The 14,731-nt window shown below is 54.7% G+C and overlaps 2 protein-coding genes across 3 annotated transcripts; one reads left to right on the top strand and one right to left on the bottom strand.

Annotated features, from left to right (window-relative positions):
* Positions 1–1,595: 1,595 nt before the first annotated feature.
* Positions 1,596–6,364, top strand: TESK1 (testis associated actin remodelling kinase 1). Of its 2 annotated transcripts, XM_025360217.1 has the most exons (10): positions 1,596–2,160; positions 2,306–2,427; positions 2,559–2,607; positions 3,161–3,307; positions 3,651–3,733; positions 3,906–3,996; positions 4,252–4,335; positions 4,484–4,573; positions 4,718–4,832; positions 5,184–6,355. In XM_025360217.1, the coding sequence occupies exons 1-10, from the start codon at positions 1,942–1,944 to the stop codon at positions 6,062–6,064; spliced, it is 1,881 nt and encodes a 626-aa protein (XP_025216002.1). In that variant the 5' UTR covers positions 1,596–1,941; the 3' UTR covers positions 6,065–6,355. The 2 variants fall into 2 exon arrangements, with proteins under 2 accessions (XP_025216002.1, XP_025216003.1); XM_025360218.1 differs by lacking the exon at positions 3,651–3,733 and having other exon boundaries at positions 5,184–6,364.
* CD72 (CD72 molecule) lies at positions 6,275–14,725 on the bottom strand. Its single transcript, XM_025360219.1, has 9 exons — positions 14,523–14,725; positions 14,315–14,422; positions 13,481–13,552; positions 12,902–12,991; positions 12,245–12,580; positions 9,156–9,301; positions 8,108–8,223; positions 6,927–7,081; positions 6,275–6,634 (listed from the first exon to the last, which is right to left on the bottom strand). The coding sequence occupies exons 1-8, from the start codon at positions 14,602–14,604 to the stop codon at positions 6,949–6,951; spliced, it is 1,083 nt and encodes a 360-aa protein (XP_025216004.1). The 5' UTR covers positions 14,605–14,725; the 3' UTR covers positions 6,275–6,634; positions 6,927–6,948.
* Between the last annotated feature and the right edge of the window lie 6 nt (positions 14,726–14,731).

Below are 14,731 nucleotides of genomic sequence, written 5' to 3'. Positions count from 1 at the left end.
TGCGAACGTCTCCCTTCCTCTCGCTCCAAACTTGTGCAATACCTTCCCTTGTATGGCGCACCAAGACAGCATCTGGCCTTCTCTTGACTCTAAGGCATCATGTATCATTTATGACCGTCTTTATTCTTTTCTCAGTAGCCCTCGACAAGTGAGTAGTACTTCTTGGCTCCAACTCTCATAAACGTGTAACCAGACTCCATTGGAAGACGGTAACCCCACGCGATACGGACTGTGCTTGTATTAATTTTCTTTTAAGGTTACTACAGAAATATTAATACAGTACTTGAGAATTCCTGACGGACGCAGCCTCGCTTCCTCAGCTCTCTCAGCCGGCCTCCGCACCCGGTACCGCAGCTTTCACTCCCGCCGCCCACCGTTCCGCCGCTAGGGGGCAGGCGGCTCAACGACGCCCATTTAAACCGTTTGCCCCGGAGTGGCCCGCCGGGATCGCGTGTCACCACCCAACCCTGGCGATGATTGGCTATTTTGCCGAGGCCGGAGGCGGAGCCAGCGGCAGAACCGGAAGTGTCTGGTACGGCAAGTGCACAGAGTCCGCAGACTGCGTGCGCACCCGGGCACCGCGCCGACTTAAAGAGGCCAGTTGCAGCCCCTCCTCTGGCCTGAGGGGACGGACCGTGTTCCTACGTGGAGGGCGGAACCCTCACACTGAGGAGGGCTGGGTCACACTGAGGGGAGGAGTCACCTTGAGAGGAGGGGTCACAATGACTTAGTGGAGTCACTCGGAGGTGGGGTCTCACTGCGTGGGAGGAACACAGAGCAAGGGGGTGCAGCACTGAGGGGTTCTGACACACACTGACGGTGGCAGTGCCACACTGGGGAAAAGTGCCCCCGAAAGGGAGGTGTCTCCGAGAGAAAGCGTTCTTTGAGGGGGTGGGATCTTGCGGAAGGAGGGGCTTCCCTGCAGGTGGTGGCTTCTCTCTTAGAGTCATTTGGACAAAGTAATAAGAGGGAGGTCCCGGCTGGGTAGTCACAGGGCGGAGGACCTGGACTCTCTTCTTTATTGGGAGGCGGCAGGATGAAGTGAGGAGTCGGGGCTAAGCTGGGTATGGGCCGGCCAAAGGCTCCCTATAGCCCCGAGGTATCACAACCTCCCGTGAAGGTAGAAGGTGTTAGGGAGGCCAGAGGTTCAAGGTGTCGGAGTCGAAGAGACCTGGGAAATGGGCAGGCTGGGCCGGGGCGCAGGCCAGGAAGGTGGACAAGTTGCTGGGCTGCCTCGGATTGCGACTGGGCCTGAGGGGCCTACGTTTCTGCCCCGTTGGTCCCTAAAGCCCAGGAATCCGGCAGGTTTCTGAGCCCGACCCACAACTGACAGTCCCAGGGAGGACAGGGGACTCCCTGGGCAGCTAAGCTTCGCATGCGCACCATCAGCCCTTAATTCCCTTTCGTTATTCAAGTTCAGGCCTGAGCTTATTTGACCCGGGCGGCCCAGGGCGTCGCGGCCGGAGAGCGGGGAGGCGGGGGTGCGCACCTGAGGGGGCGTGGCCGCTGCCGGGAGGCCGGGCTGGAAGGAGTTAAGCGGAGGCCCGGCCCAGCCCCGCCCCCGGCAGGCCGCGGAGCCTGAGCCCCGGCGGCTAAGCGGAGCAGCCGCCGCCCGCCCGCCCGCCCGCCTCCGCCCGCGGCGAGCTAGCCCGCCGGCGCCCGGGAGCGCTGCCGCCAACGTCGCCGCCACCGTCACCGCCACTGCCCGGTCCAGGCCCAAGCCCAGGCCTACGCAGAGCGGAGCGGCGCGGCGTCCACCCGGGCCCAGCTAGCCGGCGCGGCGGGGGCGGGTCCAGGATCTTCGGCTGATCTTCATTCTCAAGGCGGGAGCGGGAGTCCGGGCGCCCAGGATCTGGCTGGGCCCGCGCCCATGGCAAGCGCGGCCTGCCCGGGCCCCGGGGACCCTGCCATGTGAGGCAGGCCCGGGCTGGGGGCCCGGCCATGGCCGGGGAACGGCCCCCACTGCGGGGCCCTGGGCCCGGGCCTGGAGAGGTGCCGGGGGAGGGGCCCCCGGGGCCCGGGGGCGCGGGCGGAGGCCCGGGCCGCGGCCGCCCCTCCTCCTACCGGGCTCTCCGCAGCGCCGTGTCTAGCCTGGCCCGTGTGGACGATTTTCACTGCGCGGAGAAGATCGGGGCCGGCTTCTTCTCTGAGGTCTACAAGGTAGGACTGGCCGAGAGGGCAGAGGGGCGGGACCGAGCCTTCAACTAGAGGCTGAAACTAGGGGGCCGGGAGTGCGGGGAAGAGGGTCCAGACTCGGGCGACCCTCCCGACCTGCCCGACCCTCGCCGGCCGCCCCCGCCCCCAGGTTCGGCACCGACAGTCAGGGCAAGTCATGGTGCTGAAGATGAACAAGCTCCCCAGTAACCGGGGCAACACACTACGAGAAGTGCAACTGATGAACCGGCTCAGGCACCCCAACATCCTAAGGTGAGCGGCCCCAGTCTCTGGGCAGCTTGCTGGGCGGGAGAGAAAAGGAAAGATCCCGCGGGAAAAGTGGAACTGAGGAGAAGCTGAGGCCCTTAACAGCCTACCCTTCTATCTTCCCCCTTCTCTTGCAGGTTCATGGGGGTCTGTGTGCACCAGGGACAGCTGCATGCTCTTACAGAGGTGAGGATAGACCAGGAAGGAGGGATTCCCACCCCCCCTTCACCCCCAAGGATAAAGGCAGTGAACAGGCCTGGTGGATCTACGGAGGACTAGTGAGAGGCAACAGGATCTCCTCCCAGGGGAGGCTTTCCTGAACTTCTCTTTAGGCAAACCACATATAAAAGGCCTCAGCTGGTCTTATGCTCTGTATCCCCTAGAATAGTGCTGTCCAATAGAATTTTCTTCAGTGATGGAAATGTTCTCTATCTGTGCTGTCCTATACAGTAGCCACTAGCCACATGTGGTTAAATTTAAATTATGTTAATTGTTTAGATTTTTTTTGTGGGTCAACTTGATTAAATTTAAAAATTTTTAAATTATTTAAGTTGTTGCACATGGCTAATGGCTACTGAGTTGAACAGGGCAACCCTAGAACATGGATGGAGGGTCCTGCAGCACAATCTTACCCCTCTGACCTCTGTGATCCTCCGGAGTGTCCCCTAGCTTATAAGTGGGGGACCTAGAATACAGACTGAAGTCTGACATCCATTCCCATTCTCCTCCTATGCACCAGTATATGAATGGGGGGACCTTGGAACAGCTGCTCAGCTCCCCTGAACCCCTATCCTGGCCTGTCAGGCTCCGCCTGGCCCTGGACATTGCCCGAGGCCTGCGGTACCTGCACTCCAAAGGTGTATTTCACCGGGACCTTACATCCAAGGTAGGCTAGTGGGGTGGGTGGAGGCATGAAAGAGGGTTTGAGACTATTAGGTTGTAACTGTCCTGTGGACGTTGGAATGTGGATAACAGATATATTAGGATGTTGGAGTGGCGAGGCATTGGAGAATATTGGGGGACCAGGGTGAGGGGAGTGCTCGGAGGGACTGAATAGCACCCTGTGTTTGGAGTGTTGGGTGATGTTGCAATATTGAAGTGCCTTGAAAAACTGGGAGAGCAGAGAGGGTTGGGGTTATGCTGGAGTGACAGGGCTTTGGGTTATACATTGGGAGGCCAGAGGGCAGAAGGTGATGAGTGCTTGGGGATACTATGTGTGTGTGTGTCAGAACTGTCTAGTCCGACGGGAAGATCGAGGCTTCACCGCTGTCGTGGGTGACTTCGGGCTGGCTGAAAAGATTCCTGTGTATAGGTGAGGTGAATGTCCCTGTTCCCCCCAAATCTCCCAGAGTGCCCCTATCTGATGTCCCCAGAGCCCCAGCGATGTTTCCCTTGGGGAGAGAAGGGAGTTCACCTCATCCCCTTTTCCCTGGGGGAGATGCCTGAGTAGGATGTTTCTGACCACCCTGCCCCTGCCCCTGCAGGGAGGGGGCAAGAAAGGAGCCATTGGCTGTGGTGGGCTCCCCATACTGGATGGCTCCAGAGGTGTTACGGGGTGAGCTGTATGATGAGAAGGTGAGACATCAACCCTTCAGATCCCCAAGGCCTTCCGAGACCCTTGAGGTATTCTCATAAAGCCCCATCCATCCCCAAAACAACCCTACCAGATCTTCAGGAGTCCCCAAGATCCCTTTGCCCCTCACAGGCACCCTTCCAACACATGAAAACTGTCAAGATCCCCCACCCTCAACCAAATTCAGCTATATTCTGTCAAAATTCTGAAATGAAAACTGTTAATTCTTCCACGACACTATTATCTCTGACCCCCAGGCTGATGTCTTTGCCTTCGGAATTGTCCTCTGTGAGCTCATCGCCCGAGTACCTGCAGACCCTGACTACCTACCACGCACTGAGGTGAATGTCTCCAGGTTTGCAAAGGAAGAACTCCAGACTAGCCGGCTCATAACCAAGGAGGATTCCCTAGAGGTTGAGGTTCTGACTGGGGAGCAGAAGGAGAACCCAAGAAAAGCTGACTTGGAGGTCCCTCCTTCTGTCCCCACAGGACTTTGGCCTGGATGTGCCTGCCTTCCGAACTCTGGTGGGGGATGACTGTCCACTGCCTTTTCTGCTTCTGGCCATCCACTGCTGCAGCGTAAGATCCTCACAGCCCTTCTGCCCCACCCTGCCCCCATCTATAAGCTGCCATGGCTGCCCTATGGGACCCAGGTGATGGGAGGAAACTCAGAGACCCTGTTTCAGAGCGCTGAGTGAAGCCATTCCCGTCTCTACCCATCAGCTGGAACCCAGCATCCGTGCCCCCTTCACCGAAATTACCCAGCACCTGGAGTGGATCCTGGAGCAGCTGCCTGAGCCAGCCCCACTCACCAGGACTCCCCTGACACACAATCAGGGTAAGTGAGCATGACTTTGACCCAGCTTAAGTCCTTTGGCCTTTCTCATCCTTAAAACTCAGAGATGACATGGAGGAGGCTAAATATATTTATTAGTTGAAAAGGCTGGCGGTTGGGCTGGGGTAGGGTGGGAGGACATCTCAAAGAAGACAGTTTCCTAATGTTAAAGCTTGAGGGAGGGGAGGGGAACAAGTAAAAGGGGCCTGGAGATGACATCGCCCCTTTCCAAAGCACCAGGTGGGACTCCCTTTTTCAAGCTCTAGTCCCACCAGCCTCCTGGAGAATAGTGAGGCCCTCAAGGAGCTGTGATCAAATGCTGAGGACAGTGATTCCAGACTTCTCTGTCTACAGGCTCTGTTCCAAGAGGGGGTCCCTCTGCCACGCTTCCTAGGCCAGACCCCCGGCTTTCCCGAAGCCGGTCAGACCTCTTCCTGCCCCCATCACCAGAATCAACCCCAAACTGGGGGGACAATCTGACTCGAGTCAACCCCTTCTCACTACGGGAAGACCTCAGGGGTGGCAAGATCAAGCTTTTGGACACACCCAGCAAGCCAGTCCTGCCTCTTGTGCCACCATCGCCATTCCCCTCCACTCATCTGCCCTTGATGACCACCCCGGAGACGCTGGTCCAGCCTGGAACACCTGCCCGCCGCTGCCGCTCACTACCTTCATCCCCTGAGCTCCCCCGCCGTATGGAGACAGCACTTCCAGGTCCTGGCCCTCCCGCCGTGGGCCCCTCGGCTGAAGAGAAGATGGAGTGTGAGGGCAGCAGCCCTGAGCCGGAACCTCCAGGACCAGCGCCCCAGCTGCCTCTGGCTGTGGCCACAGACAACTTCATCAGCACCTGTTCCTCGGCCTCCCAACCCTGGTCCCCTAGATCAGGACCTGTCCTCAATAACAATCCCCCAGCTGTGGTGGTGAACTCCCCACAAGGCTGGGCTGGGGAGCCCTGGAACCGGGCCCAGCATAGCCTGCCCCGGGCGGCAGCCCTGGAGCGGACAGAACCCTCGCCACCCCCTTCAGCTCCCCGGGAGCCTGATGAGGGGCTGCCCTGTCCTGGCTGCTGCCTCGGCCCCTTCAGCTTTGGCTTCCTATCCATGTGCCCCCGCCCCACACCAGCTGTTGCCCGCTACCGCAACCTGAACTGTGAGGCGGGCAGTCTCCTCTGCCACCGAGGGCACCATGCCAAGCCACCCACACCCAGCCTGCAGCTGCCCGGGGCACGCTCTTAGCAGTGGAGCCTGTGGTCTCAGTCCTCCAACTTTGGCCTTCAGGACACCCTGTAAGAACAGAGCACACTTGCTGGACAGTGCCAGTTCCAGATGGGCTGATCGGCTCTTCTCCCTGTGTAGGGGAGCCCCAACATGGACTCGAGGGACAGAGCACTTCCAGTTCGATCCCCGGCTCGTGTTCCCATGGGGATCACTGAACCAGACACAGCATTGCTGACACATGAGACTAACACGTGCAATTATTTAAAAAGATTTCAATAAAACTGCCTGGCTGGCTCCGGGCTGCCCCTATCCACTCAACCCGTGCGCCCTCCTCCCCCACCCCATTCTACCATGGGAAGTTCTTGCGGGGAGGCCAAAGTCCCTTCTAGAGGTGGCTTCACCCTTTTCCCAAGAACAGTCCAGTTTCAGGAAGAGGGAGCAGGCAGCAGGCTGGCTGGAAGTGTCAGGTGTGGATCAGCTGGTGGCTGGACACTGCCCAGAATGAGGGAACACAGGGAGGATATGGTCTGAGGACCCGCAGGCCTCAGGTTAGGAAGGAGGGGCACAGTTTCTTGTTGGCATGAGTGTCTGGAAGAGTAAAGTATCTGTGAGCTCCATGGTTGACTTAACTGAACCCTCATCCCGCTCACCCCATCTCCCCCTCGGTTCTCGACAGCCACATCACCAGCCTCCCTTAAGTTCTAGGCCTTACCTGTCCCTCTGCCTGCCCAGCCCATCCTAACATAAGCAGACCAAGCAACTGGAGGCTGTGGAGGAACTTTCATCCCAGGTACAAGTTTTCCCTCGGGCCCCTGGGTCCCTGCTCTGAGTCCCTCTGCCCCTGGACTCCCCATGCCTTGGCCCCATCCCTCACTCTTACCAGTTCAGTGTAAAGGGCTGTCCTAATCTGGAAATCTGAAAGCTGTCATCTCACAGATGAAGGGAAGAGAACTTCCACATGCCTCTGTCTCCGTTGTCCAATACCATGACCAAGTTTTTTGTACCTTGGTACATTTTGAACTTTGAACATAAACCCTAAAAAGTAATAAGGTAGAGCTGGGATATCCTCTGGACCCCTCCTATCCCACCCTCCCTTCTCTCCCCTTTCCCTGCATAAAACCTAAGTCCTAACTCGCTTTGCCTGCCTAAGGCCACATCTGGGCATGGTTCAGGACAGATGTCTGGAGTTCAACTAAAACAGGCTTTAGAACCAGCAGAGGGAAAAATCACTCCAGGTCATAAAGATGGGAAGGCCAGGCCGGGCGCGGTGGCTCATGCCTGTAATCCCAGCACTTGTGGGAGGCCAAGGCGGGCGGGTTACGAGGTCAGGAGATCGAGACCATCCTGGCTAACACGGTGAAACCCCATCTCTACTAAAAGTAAAAAAAATTAGCCGGGCGTGGGGAGGCTGAGGCAGGAGAATGGTGTGAACCCAGAAGGCAGAGCTTGCAGTGAGCCGAGATTGCACAACTGCACTCCAGCCTGGGCGACAGAGCGAGACTCTGTCTCAAAAAAAAAAAAAAGATGGGAAGGCCAATTAGGGAACATAAGGAGGCTGCCACCCTGTTTCAGGGTCCCTAGGGTTGATCCTCAATGGTACCCCACTGCTCCCTTGATCACAGTGAAGTGGAGCTTCGATGGTACCCCCACTGCTCCCTTGCTTACTTCACTGAGGCAGCTCTAGTGCCTCAAGTGGCTGCTACTGAGAAAGTACAACCTCAGTTTGGGTGGCCTTGTCAAAGGATGGAGAAATGCTGCTGTCATCAGCTGTGGAGCCTTAACTAAATCCTTAATGTCTCCCCCTAAAAGCTAGCATAGGTCCAAACCTAGTAGTTACTGAAACAAAAAAGCATGTGCCAGGGACTTCTAGGTGGAAATAGAATGGAGAATAAGATTGCCTTAAGAAGTTATTAATCAAATAGAGAAAACAGACAAATAGGCAATTACAGTGTTGATTTATGGGAGAGTTCTGAGGGAAGCAGGTGGGGAGGAAATCTGATTACCATGTCTTTATGGAGGGGATTATGAAGTTGAAAATACCCAGAGTCCTAACAAACTTACCTAGTGTGTTGTGTATCATCAGTCAACTTCCCATCCTTGTTAGAGCTGAGGCCAGTCCAGTATGAATTCCCTGAACCACCATTTGGCAACGGCCAATTTAAGACGTAGTAAGAATGCTAAGGGGAGATTCAGAGAGACCAGAGATATGTGGAGAGTGATGAGAAATACAGAAGAAAATGTATGCCCTAGGGAGGCCTCAGCTTCGGCAAGGGGGCTGTATATATGACAGCTCTTTGGTAACTGGTCCCTGAATCCACCCAAGTGCCACCCTGCAGATGCAGGCTCAGTGCTCAATTTGCCTTCCAGCTGAGTAAGAATCTCTGCCAGCCTTTGGAGGGGAGTCATTGTGTGTGCTGTTCTGGCCCCAAGGAACTAATCCCTACAATCCAGCCCACCAGGTGTGGGACCTCTCTGCCTGAGAGGCCACAAGAGTCAAGGAACCTGTCAAGCAGCCCAGGGAGCTGACTAGCAAGCTGAGATGAGATACAGATTAAAGTAGAGGCCAGGTGCAGTGGCTCACACCTGTAATCCCAGCACTTTGGGAGGCTGAGGCAGGTGAATCACCTGAGGTCAGGAATTAGAGACCAGCCTGACCAATATGGTGAAACCCCGTCTCTATTAAAAATACAAAAATTAGCTGGGCGTGGTGGTGTGTGACTGTAGTCCCAGCTACTCGGGAAACTGAGACAGGAGAATTGCTTGAACCTAGGAGGCAGAGGTTGCAGTGAGCTGAGATTACGGAATTGCACTCCAGCCTGGGTGACAGAGTGAGACTCTGTCTCAAAAAAAAAAAAATGTAGATATGGTTCCTAAGTTTCTACTCTCATGCCAACTCTAATCAGTTAGTAGGGGCTGCCTGGACCACTGTGCTGAGAAGATGCAGAGGTTGTTTCCAAGCTCAGAGGTCAAGAGTATTGTGATTCTCAGTTTCTTCCACGGAAAAGGAATGGCCACCCCAGCCATGTATGCACTGCCATTCCTGACTTGATGACATATGTCCCTTTACCGAATAGTACCCACCACAGTCTGTGAGTAAGGATATGCTTACTGATTGTTGATAAATTTCACTTAATGTGGCCAGCTTGGAAGACAGAGTTTCACAATGTTTTTGGCTCTCCTGCCAAGTTTTCGAAGTAGGTGAGATGTAAAAGCAGCTTTTCTGATGCATTGTCCATCCCGTCGGACAGCAGGTGTCTAAAAAGCAGAAAGAGTGTGATAGCAGCAACAGTTGGGATGAAAGTAACTACTCAGCAATCTTTTGCTAACAATATTCTCCTAGGGCTAATCTCAGCACCTTCATGGACTTCTATGATCTTTGCAATCTTTCTTTCTTTTGCATCCCCTGGAAACACCGTACCTGTCCTTACTTAGTAAAAAGACTTTAACATTCAACAACATTACTTCTTAGCAATCTAGGAGGTTTGTCTTAATAGGGCTAATTTTATTACCCCAATTTCTGAACAATTGCAGTCCACCCTGACACTTTACCTAACATCTCTTGGGCCCATCTCCTCCACTCCCTAAAGCACCCCCCACTGCACATCCAAGACTTCCACTCCTCCAGCACTGGCCCCCTCCTTCCCTCTCCAATTTCCTACAAGCCGAAAATGTTGGGTCCTGTTTTGCAGAAACTGAGCTCTCTCCATTTCCCTCAAAATTTCTCTTCTCTGTTCTTCTTTTCCTGACTATCCATAAGAAATAAATATCCCTCTTTCTTCAACATCCTACATCCCAATCTGCACTTCTGATCCCCAGACCACCTCTCTCCATTGCTTTGTTCCATCAGTCCTACCTTCATCATTCAAAAATCATTCGCTCCCCACTAGCTCCCTCTCTTCTCTCTACATGATCTCATGTCCCCACCCTGCTACTCCCTTGAGTTACTGTCCTATGGCAACTTAAAGGAATAAAAAGAAATCCCTGCTGGGCACAACGGCTCACATCTATAATCCCAGCACTTTGGGAGGCCAAGGCGGGATGGATCACCTGAGGTCAGGAGTTCAAGAGCAGCCTGGTCAACATGGTGAAACCCCACCTCTACTAAAAATACCAAAAAATACCCAGGCACTATGGTGCACACCTATAATTCCAGCTACTCGGGAGGCTGAGGCAAAAGGATCACTTGAACCCAGGAGGCAGAGATTGCAGTGAGCCGAGATCACACCACTGCACTCCAGCCTGGGAGTGCACTTCAGTCTCACAGAGTGAGACTCCACCTCAAAAAAAAAAAAAAAAAAAAAAAAAGAACAGAACAGAAAAGAAAAGAAAAGAAATCCGTATGGCCAAATGGAAGAAAGTGAGGGGATAAGTGGAACACTGAAAGGTAGGCAGGGGTGTTGGAAGCTATGTTAAGGATTTTTTATTTTTATATTATGAGAAAGAGAAAGTCAGTGTAGGATTTCACACAGAGGAATTTTGTTCACTAGCTATATCCCAAGTGCCTGGGCACAGTGCTAGAACATATTATCTGTTATGTATTCCATAACTGTTTATGTAATCAATTAACTGGAATGCTCTAGATTGGGATGACATGATCAGATTTTTCTAAAGAATTACCCTGGCTCCAATATGAAGAATGGACTGCGGGGAGAGGAGTGAGTAGGAAAAACATTTAGAAAGTTGTTGCAGCTATCCTTGCAAAAGATGAGGATGGGGAAAATCCAAATGGATTTATAGACTTGGTGATGGGAAGTGGAGGGAATTCCTCTCAGAGTGGAAGGTGAGGGCATGTGCTGAAAGTGAGGGAGAAGGAGTTACTATGGAGAGCAAGCTAACCACTGCAGAGGTTGCCAGGCAGTGCTGAGAGACTACAGTCTCAGTGGCACTGAGCAAAATGATTCCACAATTTGTCACACCTTGGTGCTGACTGTGGGCAGTTGGGTTCATCCAGAGTTGAAATTTTGCCCATCAGGTGCACTAGAAGGATAACGGAACAAAGAAGCGAGTGAGCCATGTGCGGTGGCTCACGATTGTAATCTCAGCACTTTGGGAGGCTGAGACAGGAGGATCGCTTGAGCCCAGGAGTTCGATACCAGCCAGGGAAACATAGTGAGACCTTGTCTCTATTTAAAAAAAAAAAAAAAAAAGTGAGTAGTAAAAGTGATGGGCTCCAAACCCATGATAGGTAGGGAGAGAAGTGTGGACAGGAGACAGCTGATGGGAAGGGAGAAAAAGGGGAGTCAGCAGATTGGAGGCCTCAATGAGATCAAAAAAGTTTGGGGAAAACCTGGAGGAGTGGTGGGCAGCTGTGATCAGAGTGGAAGTCTGAAACCATCCTTTTGCCAGAAGAGCAGTTTGGGATGTAGAGGTCTAAGGTGCTGCTAAGAGAATGGGCAGCCCTGGCATGGAACTGATGATCACAGAGGTTCAGGTTAAGGAAATGAGGGCAAAGGGCGTCTGCACATAATCTTGCTGTCTTATGCCTGGGGAGATCGACCAGATGACCCCAAGCTAGACAGAGCCTAAACCTGATCATAGTCCAAAAACACCCCAGTCCCCTTGGGCCTGGCACCTTGCCTAGACCCTCAGCCTGCTTTGACACAGCCTTGCCTCTTTTATGTGTCCCTTTCCCCATCTCCACCTACTGGCTGGGGTCCTGCTTTCAAAATGAATGGACACCCCATCCTAGTTCCCTACACCACAACTCCAGGCTCCACCTCACTGTGAGTGCTGAGAGCCTCACTGCCTTGCCCCACCACCAGGTTGCACTCCATGTCAGTCAGTTAGTCTTACCCTTTGGGGAGATCTCAGCTATAATGAAAATTAATGAAAATTGAGGACCCTGTCTTTAGAAAGATGTGCAAACTGCCAAGTTCACATCCAAATTTGGGGGCGTTCCAGATCTTTGTCACTGATATCAACAGGAAGAAACCTTGGACAGTGTGATTTGGACTGCTGGCTGCCATCCTCCTCTACCCCACAGGATGAGCCTTGGAGCTCGGTGGGTCCCCCTAAATCCAGTATGCAGCTTGGTCCTTCTCTCTGTTGGCCAAAGCTGAACAGCTCATGTCAGCCACCACTCTGGTTCACTGCTCCTTTCCTGAACACCTCACAGGCCTCTGGGTGATAGACCCCTTCCACTAGTATCTCCTTGCTCCAATCCATCCCTCCCTTCTCTCCTCTCCCCAGAGCGGACACCTGATGAGCGGCATGTGAAGAAGGGCTTCAGTCTGTTCTCCATGTTGCTCAGCTTCTGCTCCAAGGCCCTCCTCTGTTGCTCCTCACTTTGCAAGGTCTCCTTTGTCTTCTCGCTGTCTGTCTGGCAGGCCTGTAGCTGCCCTTCGGCCGCCTGATGAGCCCTCTGTTCCACCTCTAGTGCTTCCTGACTCTGCGCCAGCTCTCTCCTGGACCCCTGCAGATCCTCTGCGCTCTGTCCCAGCTGCCTTATCTTCAGGTGGAGCTGCTGCCTCAGGCTGCTGTTAGTGGCTTCCAGAACCCTATTCATCTGCTGGAGCTGCTGAGACACCTGCAGATCTGTTTGGCCACAGAGATTTGGTGGATGTCTTCTCCAGCCCTGCCCTAGTGCCCTGAGACTGCAGCATCAGCCCTTTTTCTCCTTCTTGCAACTTTTTGCATCACAGGCTGAAATACAAGATTTGACTGCCTAAAGTGTAAGGAGGTACTGGATTAGGTGAGGACAATTCAGGAAGACAACAGCCCTGGCAGGAAACCAAACCCAAAGCTAAGGATGTGGTGGTAGTGACTATGAGCCCTGCTGAGGAAGGTCAGCTTTGCGGGGAAAGTCAGGACGAAAGTCGTTCCGTGTAAGTGGGAAGTGGGGACAGCCTTACTCACAGCGCACTCCCAGGCAGATGACGGCTACTCCTAACAGCAGGCAGGTGAGCAGCAGGCCGAGCAGGAAGTATCGCAGGCAGGCTGTGCGGCCTTAGGGGGACAGTGGGATGGATGCGGGCAATCAGCCCCCGGAAAGAATGTAGAGACGAGGGGACAGGTCCGCGGGGGAGACCACTGGGGAAGGCATCCCTAAGAGGAGGGAGGTGCAGAGCCGAGGGGGCAACCATGGTGGTTTCTGTTGGGTAGCGGGGTGTTTCGCAGGTAGGGGAGAGGGTGTTCCAGAATCAGAGCTGGTAAGGACTCAGGGGCATAACCTGGGAGAAGGGGAAGGAAATATCAGACCGAGAGGGGGAGAGAGGAGAAGGGGGGCAGGAAGGCGAATTGGGACCATCCGCAGGGGGGCGGTGCACGTCGGATTCAGACGCACCCGATGTAGGTGAATGGGGCAGGGCAGCCGGGGCGGTCGGAAGGGCTGCGCCCGGACTCATCCTGGGAAGAGCTACACCCCGCGGGGCCCAGCGCCATCCGCAGCCGGGACAGGCGCGAGCACATGCCCCCGCGGCCGCACCGCACACTCACAGGGGAGAATCCGCCCGACGGCTAGTGACGTCACGGCGCTCCAGGACGCAGTTGACTGCTCCGACTTGACGGCTGTCGAGGGGAGCATTCAGTTTGAGACGGGAAGCCCCAAGTATTGCCCCTTCTCCTCCGGTGCACCCGCTTCGCCCTCGCCACTGGGAAACTCCAGTCTGCCCCACGTTGCCCGCTAGGGTTGCTCTGGTACACCCTGTCACTCTACTGAGTTCCTCCTCTGCCTGGGACTCTCTCGGCTCCCTCCTGGGTCTCACCGTATCTTTTCCAGGACCCCCTCATCTCTCGTAGTTCTTCCTTTATCGCTTCCTCAGGGGCCCCTTATCTGTCGGCCCCAAACCCTCTCCCGCTTTGCTCTCATCCAACTCCCATCCCCCCTTTTCCCTCCCATGGCTCCCCATTTCCCATTAGAACTCATCCCCCACAGGGCTGCCCTATCCCTCCGCAGCCCTTATCTCCCTCACTGGGGTCTCCACCTTGCCGGAGGAATCTTTCTTCCTCCCCTGGCTCCCATTTATCCTGTTCCTATTCTTCCGTTTCCTAAGAACCGCCCTCCTCCTTTCCCCAGGGTATTGTGCTCTCAAGAACATTGTGGGCCATGGCGTGGGGGTGCACGCCTACAATCCCAACACTTTGGGAGGCCAGGGCAGGAGGATCACTTGAGCCCAGGAGCTCAAGGCTGCAATGAGCCATGATCACGCCACTGCACTCCAGCCTGCGTGACAGAGCAAGACCCTGTCTCAACAACAACAAAAACATTGTGGACCCCCCGGCTCAAGACACAGCCCCTCAACAAACACACATCCCCCAGGCTCTCCAGACCTGCTTTGTCGCCTAGTCCAGAAGAAGCCAAGCTTGAGGGTCCCCCTGGGACTGGGGGCACTTGAACATTCTCATAGGTGAGTTCCCCATCGTCATCAGCCCCTGGGTCTGGAGAGAAGACAAGAGGGACCAAGGTGGGAGTCGGGAATAGGATCTGTGGGGTGGGGAGTGGGGATGCAGGACCAAGGGGAGGCCTCATCCCCCTTACCCTGTCCTAACCGGCTGGAGATGCTCTTCTTCAGGGGTGCCTTCACAAACCTCAGATCTGCATAGGTGATGGCCTCAGCCATGGTCCCGAGCAGCTCTGCCCCAACTCGTCTTCCCTGTCATCCACCGTCCTCCCTTGCTCCTCTTTTCTCTGTCCCTTTACAACTAGGCTCTGTGTTCCCTCTGTGACTGCACGGTTTATCACCTGGC

The sequence above is a fragment of the Theropithecus gelada genome, chromosome 15 (assembly GCF_003255815.1).
Source record: "Theropithecus gelada isolate Dixy chromosome 15, Tgel_1.0, whole genome shotgun sequence".
Classification (NCBI taxonomy): domain Eukaryota; kingdom Metazoa; phylum Chordata; class Mammalia; order Primates; family Cercopithecidae; genus Theropithecus; species Theropithecus gelada.
The sequence above is the reverse complement of the archived record's forward strand: the minus strand, read 5'-3'. Positions and strand labels throughout refer to the sequence as shown.